This window comes from Rhinoraja longicauda, chromosome 5, assembly GCF_053455715.1.
Source record: "Rhinoraja longicauda isolate Sanriku21f chromosome 5, sRhiLon1.1, whole genome shotgun sequence".
NCBI lineage: Eukaryota > Metazoa > Chordata > Chondrichthyes > Rajiformes > Arhynchobatidae > Rhinoraja > Rhinoraja longicauda.
In genome coordinates this window covers 13,446,114-13,454,574 of record NC_135957.1, presented here as the reverse complement: position 1 = coordinate 13,454,574, position 8,461 = coordinate 13,446,114, and the positions used below count along the sequence as shown (strand labels likewise).

Sequence of the window (8,461 nt, the reverse complement as noted above, 5' to 3'; positions counted from 1 at the left end):
TCAACAACAAACTGCAACTCAAAGAGTTGATCCTTCACTCAAACATGAAAGAAGTGAAACTGAGAATTATTTAACTTTCCAGCCGTATGTTATTAAACACCTCTCCATCTTAAAATACAACTCATTTAAAGGAACTGCAATCAAATATGGGATTGACTTTTAGAAATTTTACACTAAATATTGGGTGACATTTTCAGCTTTATATAAAAGACCAAACAGGAACTTGACAGCTAAGGCAGTATATTTGAAGTATATCAACAAGGACCAACGTTCTGCAGGATGTTGTGATAAGCATTATTTTTGACAAATGATATCTGATCAAAGTTTTTTGAAATTTGGTACAGCAACAACAATATATCATGAGTTCTCCAGTGTAAATAAATGGCAGCAATATAGAGTCATAGAGTGATACTGTGTGCAAACTGGCCCTTTGGCCCAACTTGCCAACATGTCCCAGCTACACTAGTCCGCCTGCCTGCGTTTGACCATATCCCTCCAAACCTATCCTATTCATGTACCTATCGAACTGTTTCTTAAATGTTGAGATAGTCAACATTGTCTTAAATGTTGAGATACTCAACTACCTCCTCTGGCAACTCGTTCCATCCATCCACTACCCTTTGTGTGAAAAATATTCGCAATAGCTGAATGTAAAAGGGTCACACTTACTTAGGGTGCGATGAATTCATAAATTACATACCATTATAGACGTTGCCCTCGAATTAAACCTATTCCAACACTTTGTTTCACACGGAAAGCCTTGGCATGTTACATATTTAAAACCTCAGAGAGTCAAGAGTACATTTTCTATCCCTACTTTTCCCGCTTTCAGTATTATGCTCATGTGATAGGAGCAGCATTAGGCCATTTGGCCCATCAAGTCGACTCCGGCTTTCAATCATGGCTGATCTATTTTTCCCTCCTAACCCCATTCCCCTGCCTTCTCCCCATAACCCCTGATACCCTTACTTATCAAGAATCTACAGTGCCCTCCATAATGTTTGGGACAAAGACCCATCATTTATTTATTTGCCTCTGTACTCCACAATTTGAGATTTGTAATAGAAAAAAAATCACATGCGGTTAAAGTGCACGTTGTCAGACTTTAATAAAGGCCATTTTTATACATTTTGGTTTCACCATGTAGAAATTACAGCTGTGTTTATACATGGTCCCCCCAATTCAGAGCACCCTAATGTTTGGGACACATGGCTTCACAGGCGTTTGTAATTGCTCAGGTGTGTTTAATTGTCTCCTTAATGCAGGTATAAGAGAACTCTCAGCACCTAGTCTTTCCTCCAGTCTTTCCATCACCTTTGGAAACTTTTATTGCTGTTTATCAACATGAGGACCAAAGCTGTGCCAATAAAAGCCATTATGAGACTGAGAAACAAGAATAAAACTGTTAAGGGCCTGTCCCACTTATGCGGTTTTTTAGGCGACTAGGCTGTCACCATCTGGTCGCTGGGGTGTTGCCTGTTATGGTCGTGAGTCGTCTCCAAAGAGTCGTAGTGCCTTTCTGGTCGCCGCTGGATTTTCAGAATGTTGAAAAAATTTAGGCGACAATGGGTTTGACGCCAATGAGTGTAGCTCGAGTCTCCTGAAGTAGGTGCAGTCGTAGGTTGTTGCCAGGTGACGTAGGTTGTCGCCGGTGCTGACTTCGGTGAATTCCATTGGTGACTACCTACGTCAACCTACTTCAACCGGCGACAGGTACCGGCTGTCAAAACCGGAGGCCAAAATGACGTGAATTGTCTTCAGTTGTCGCCGACAGGGTCGTAGCTTGTCATAGCTTGTCGCGGGTGGACGTTGGTTGACTTCGGTTGTCGCCTGTGTGGTCATAGGTTGTCGTAGGTGGACGTTCTACTCGCGACGATTGGGTCGCCGGTTGTCGGTAGCTTGCCGTAGCTTGACATCGACTAGGTGGTAGGTTGTTGTAGCTTGTCGTAGACATTGTCGTGGGGGGTCCAGTCGCTGCTACGACCATGACAGTCACCTACATAATCGCCTAAGTGGGACAGGCCCTTTTGAGACATCAGCTAAACCTTAGGCTTACCAAAATCAGCTGTTGGAACATCATTAAGAAGAAAGAGAGCAATGGTGAGCTTACTAATCGCAAAGGAACTGGCAGGCCAAGAAAGACCTCCACAGCTGATGACAGAAGAATTTTCTCTATAATAAAGAAAAATCCTCAAACACCTGTTCGACAGATCAGAAACACTCTTCAGGAGTCAGGTGTGGATTTGTCAATGACCACTGTCCGCAGAAGAATTCATGAACAGAAATACAGAGGCTACAATGCAAGATACAAACCACTGGTTAGCAGCACAAATAGGATTGACCAGGTTACAGTTTGCCAAGAAGTACTTAACAGAGTTACCACAGTTCTGGAAAGAAGGTCTTGTGGACAGATGAGGTGAAGATTAACTTATATCAGAGTGATGGCAAGAGCAAAGTATAGAGGAGAGAATGAACTGCCCTAGATCCAAAGCATACCACTTGATCTGTGAAACACAGTGGTGGGGGTATTAATGGCCTGGGCATGTATGGCTGCTAAAGGTACAGGCTCACTTATCTTCATTAATGATTCAACTGCTGATGGTAGTAGCATAATGAATTCTGAAGTGTTTAGACATATCCTATCTGCTCAAGTTCAAACAAATGCCTCATAACTCATTGGCTGGCGGTTCATTCTACAGCAAGTCAATGATCTCAAACATACTGCTAAAGCAACAAAATAGTTTTTTCAAAGCTAAAAAATGGTCAATTCTTGAGTGGCCAAGTCAATCACCCGATCTGAACTCAATTGAGCAAAAATGAAGAGAAAACTGAAGGGTACTAGCCCCCAAAACAAGCATAAGCTAAAGATGGCTGTAATACAGGCCTGGCAGAGCATCACCAGAGAAGACACCCAGCAACTGGTGATGTCCATGAATCGCAGACTTCAAGCAGTCATTGCATGGAAAGGATGTGCAACAAAATATTAAACATGACTACTTTCATTTACATGACATTGCTGTGTCCCAAACATTATGGTGCCCTAAAATGGGGGGACGATGTATAAACACTGCTGTGATTTTTACATGGTGAAACTGAAATGTATAAAAATGGCCTTTATTAAAATCTGACAATGTGCACTTTAACCATATGTGGTTTTTTTCTATTACAAATCTCAAATTGTGGAGTACAGAGGCATATAAATAAATGATGGGTCTTTGTCCCAAACATTACGGAGGGCACTGTATCTATCTCTGCCTTAAAAATATCCATTGACTTGGTCTCCACCGTCCTCTGTGGCAGAATTCCAGATTCACCACCCATGACTAAAGAAATTCCTCATCTCCTTCTAAAGGAATGTTCTAAAATTCTGAGGCGATGACCTTTGGCCCTAGACTCTCCCACCAGTGGAACATCCTCCCTATATTCACAATATCTACGCTTTCACAATTCGGGAAGTTTCAGAGGTCCCCCCTCATCCTTCTAAACTCCAGCGAGTACAGGCCTTGCCTTGCCTGTACTCCAATCTAATAATAATGAATCCAATCTTGTGTTGGAAATATCTCAGAGAATGTCTGAAAGCAAGGTCTTTGGGTAATTCTTCACTCTGATCAAAAGTGCTCTAGTAGTCAGTCAAAGAGATACAGCAGCAAGGAAGCAGGCATCTCGGCCCAGAGTCCATGCCAACCATCAACTAACCATTTACACTCGACCTTGTTGAAGTTAATTCCACATGCCTGTCAATGTCCCTTAGATGCTACCACTCAGTGCAACTTACAGTAACCTTAGAAACCTACTGACCCTCAGTCTTTTGGGATGTGGGTAAAACTGGAGCCATCGTCCAGTGGTAGTAGTGACTCTCACAGCTGTGCCATCCACTTATCCTTAGATTTGCCTCAAGACGTGTTTGAAATCAGAACCGCCTTCGAATGCCAGACACTGCACAAATGTACCACTCAACTAAAACTTTCCACCCACACAGATATAGGGCAGCTTCTGGAAAACAAAAAGTTTGCTTTCGTGCCTTTACTTGATTGTAAGCACGTCATTGTGAGGTTTTATTATATTACTTACATTTGGAAAATTATAATGTATTATATCAAAATGTTATTAAATGTCACACAATTGTGTTTTCTTGAGGTTAGTGATTCCATTAAAAAACTCTACACGGCAAATGTTATACATTCTGACTTACAGCCGAACACCACGGTACGGTGACACAGCGATAGAGTTGCTGCCTTACAGCGCCAGAGACCTGGGTTCCATCCTGACTACGGGTGCTGTCTGCACGGAGTTTGTACTTTCTCCCCGTGACCTGTGTGAATTTTCTCCGGGAGCACTGGAAAATTGTCCCTAGTGTGTGCGGGATAGTGTTAGTGTGTAGGGATTGCTGGGCGGCGTGGACTCCATGCGCTGAAGGGCATGTTTTCGCATTGTATCTCTAAACTAAACTAATTAAAACAAAGCTTTAAAGATACATCCTAAAGTCCGAGATGAATTAAATTTTAGTAAGGACTATAGTCGAGTTGCTTTGATATTTAGCTAGTGCAATGTGCCAATTTGCCACCACTTATTCTAAATTAATAAAGATAGCTTGCTTGTTTTTACTCAAAATGGTAGGAGAAATGACTGGGACGAGAAAGGTCTTTGATTATGCTGGCTGTTTTCCCCACATGACGTATTAGTTAATATGTGGGCATTTAGCAAATGAAAGAATTTCGATGTTGAATTTGAACAAAACCAGCCTGAGGTTTAGTTTAAGACTTTGCCATATATTTAAAATGTCATGGACTGAGAAACAGAGGTTGAAAACACAAAAAAGATACAGTAAAACGATTTGGAAGAAAACATTTAGTTATCTCAATATCCAAACATAATTTCAATTTAAGTACATTATAAAAAAACTCTAAATCCATTAAAGCTTTGAAGTAAGAAGTCACAATAACATGAATTATTCAACCTGTAATAAAAATGAGACATTTCACTGAAGAATACATTCTGGCAACACAGTGTAAAAATTCTGCCAATATTGATATATGGGCAATAAAATTAAAACATTGTCACCAATGAGAACAGCATCAAAGTTTATTCTCTAATATTTATGCAGCCCAAGCCTAATTACAGATTTCTGAATGATATCATTCATATCAATGACATAGTGCATTTAAACTTTGATAGAGATTTCAGATCCAATTTTCTTGCAATATTCCTAGCACCTTTTTATAAAAAGTACTCACACGGCAATGTCCTATTAAAGCTCAGATTGCAATTCCTGAAGTAGAGTTAATATCATTCTACTCATGCAAAAGGAACTTTACAATGAATATATAAATTTAAACCAACAAGATTAGGTCAAGTTAAAGAGGTGTTTCAGCAAATGCTGTGAAGCTCTTCACACGAGCGAAGAACAAGGGTGTGTACATTTTATCGATATCAAACGTGGAAACGGCAGTCTCTCCCGTTGACCTAAAAAAGAAATGTATAAATTAGACACATTCTGCAAACCTTGCAGTAGAAGTAGAATTCCCTAATAATTTTCAATATCAATGTTTCCTCCCCCCCACCACTACAATCAGTTTCAATAAGGGTCTCGACCCGAAATCCATGTTCTCCACAGATGCTGCCTGACCCACTGAGTTTCTCCAGAACTTTCTGTCTTCTTTTATAAACCAGCAGCTGCAGTTCCCTGTTTCTACATACATTATTTACAACTTGAAGATTGGATGTTTAAATATCAGTAACTATATATATATATATATATGTTTTTTTTAAAGAAACATTACAATTTTATTACAGGTTTATTAGGAATGCCATTGTGGATGGTTTTACAGATATAACAGAGGTGTGTGAAGTCATCCTACTGCTGTTGTCTTTGTGCTAGCTCCTGTTGCCGTCTGGTCGCCTCTGCTTCCATTTGCATTTTCTCCATCTTCTCCGATGTTACTGATTTAAGTGGCAGCAGTTTTGGTTTGCAGAGTACCATAGTTGGGGTATCCTCGAAGGAGAGTTGACCTTGTTTCGGAAGGACTTCTCAAAATATGGACTTTACTTCAGGCATTGTTAATCCCGTTCACAATTAGCAATGTTTAATTTCCCGGAGCTGCCAAAGCGGCGCTGGCGTCTCCAACCGCCCCGTGCGCGGAGAGTGGCCGCACTGCCCCTGGATTTCTTTTGAAACTATTAGTTTAATTTAGTTTTAGTTTAGAGATACAGTGAGGAAACAGTCCCTTTGGCCCACCGGGTCCACACCAACCAGCGATTCCCGTTCACTAGCTTTATCCTACACACACTCGGGCCAATTTACAATTTTACCAAAGCCAATTAACGTACAAACTTGTCTGTCTTCGGAGTGTGACAGCACCCGTAGTCAGGATTGAACCCAGGTCTCTGGTGGTGTAAGGCAGCAACTCTACTGCTGCACCACCGTGCCGCACATTCCAATAGGAATTCTTCCACGATTATCTGCAGTCGAGAAAGGTAACCAACCTATTACAGGAAATTCTACCACCCTTTGCTGCCTGAACAGTTTTTCAGTGAACTAGCTCAGTACTTAAATCATCTGAAACTTTGAGTGAATACATTTTTTCTCAGAATAAAATGAATAAATTGAAAGCAAACAGCAAATAATGTAACAGGCACATTGCATAATTGAAGAATGGCCTGTTAGACGGTTTACTTTAAGAAAGGAAATCACTATGTTAATTATAAACAAAAGAGAGCAAAATAACAACATTATGCAAAGGCACTTCACGTCATTAAATTACCTCAAAACATATCAGAGGCATTCCAAAGATTAAGATATTGTCAGTTTAAATGTAGGAATAAGGAAGACACCAGCACTTTAGGATATGTTATCAGAGTGTAATTAGCACTAAAAGCTAAAGGCAAAGTTCCACCCAGCCCAGTTGACTTTCACGGGTATGTGGCAACAAGTCAAGTCAAGCAAAATAATAAAAACAGGAAGTGCTGGAAACAGCAGGCTCGACGACATACGTGGAAAGAGAAACAAAGATCACTGTTTGAGTATGAAGACTCCTTCCGTGAGAATAGCGAAAGGGAGAAATCTGCAGATGGGACTGAGAAGGGATGTGGACAAAGGGAGTACCGGTAACAATTTTTACCAGAGGATACGCTGCTTAACTTAGTTTAGTTGATAGATGCAGCAAGGAAACAGGCCCTTTGGCTCACCGAGTCCACGGCTAGTGTGTAGCACTATCCTACACACTAGGGACAATTTATAATTTTACCGATGCTAATTAACCTACAACCCTTTATGTCTTTAGAGCGTGGGAGGAAACCAAAGCACCCTGAGAAAACCAACGCGATCACAAAGAGAACGTATAAACTCTGCACAGACAGCTCCCGTAGTCAGGATCAAAGCCAGGTCTCCGGCGCTGTAAGGCAGCAACTCTACCGCTGCGCCACCGCGTGGTGCATGCTGACAAAGTTATCGGATGAGATGTGAATGAGGACAGTCTGAGAGATAGAAAGAGAGCGGGAGAAAACTGCAAAGAGAGCAAGAGAAAAAACAAGACGAGAGAAAAAATAGAGGAGGGGAGAGAGGAGTGGGATGGGGGAGGGTAATGCTGGGGGGGGGGAGGTGGAGGGGAAGAACAATCACACAAAGGAAGCTATAACATAAAATGAATATAAAAGCTCTGGAATGCAGAGCTGTAAGTGCTCAGTGTGCGCAGCGGAGAGAGCCAAACTGGACCAATGTTACAGATGAATGACCTAGAGCAGAAATGGCCACTTCTGATAGTGGAAGTGAGTTGGCTGAAGTTGGTGAATTGGGCAATGAGTGCAGAAGCATGCAATGTGCCCAGACCGAAGGCATTGTTCATCAAGCTTGCATTAGGCCCAGTTATATCAGTGCCAGGAAACCACAGACAAGTTCACAGTGAGAGTGGGATGGAGAGGCAAGAGTCAAGAGTGTTTTATTGTCATATGTCCCGAAATGGAACAATGAATTTCTTACTCGCAACAGCACAACATTTGGGTGGCATGTTGGCGCAGGGGCAGAGCTGCTACCTCACTGCACCAGAGACCCAGGTTCGATCCTGACTAAGGGTGCTGTCTGTACGGAGTTTGTACGTTCTTCCTGTGACTTGCATGGATTTTCTCTGGGTGCTCCGGTTTCCTCCCACACTCCAAAAACATGCAGGTTTGTAGGTTAATTGGCTTGGTATAATTGTAAAATTGTCCCTGGTGTGTGTAGGATAGTGCATCGCTGGTTGGCGTGGACTCGGTGGGCCAAAGGGCCTGTTTTATTCCCCCAGCTGTATTTCCAAACCAAACTAGAGCACAACAGTTAGAATATTAAAATTAAAATGGCTGGTGATCGGACGTTCACGGTACTCTTGGTATCACCGTCCCACCAGTGGTATATGGGTGATGGAGGATTGGCTTTGAGAATTATGAACACTGATTACAGACCCATGCAGGCAAGTAAAACTCAGGCAAG

At 41.7% G+C, this 8,461-nt stretch overlaps 2 protein-coding genes across 5 annotated transcripts in view; both read right to left on the bottom strand.

The window, feature by feature from the left end:
• Nucleotides 1-1,122: 1,122 nt before the first annotated feature.
• fbxo9 (F-box protein 9) overlaps nucleotides 1,123-8,461 on the bottom strand; it is a 63,380-nt gene continuing 56,041 nt past the window's right edge. For 2 of the 4 annotated variants that reach the window (XM_078398917.1, XM_078398918.1), the window contains exon 13: nucleotides 1,123-5,463. In XM_078398917.1, the coding sequence (XP_078255043.1) occupies nucleotides 5,355-5,463 (109 nt within the window). In that variant the 3' untranslated portion in view covers nucleotides 1,123-5,354. The remainder of the gene's footprint in view (nucleotides 5,464-8,461) is intronic. The other 2 variants (XM_078398915.1, XM_078398916.1) reach the window with 1 other exon arrangement.
• bbip1 (BBSome interacting protein 1) lies at nucleotides 5,560-7,180 on the bottom strand. The gene has a single exon (XM_078399997.1). It carries the CDS (start codon nucleotides 5,978-5,980, stop codon nucleotides 5,855-5,857), a length of 126 nt encoding a protein of 41 aa, XP_078256123.1. The 5' UTR covers nucleotides 5,981-7,180; the 3' UTR covers nucleotides 5,560-5,854.

What these genes read in the sequence shown, in the direction of transcription:
- bbip1 (XM_078399997.1), bottom strand. Translation starts at nt 5,980, where the DNA reads ATGGTACTCTGCAAACCAAAACTGCTGCCACTTAAATCAGTAACATCG.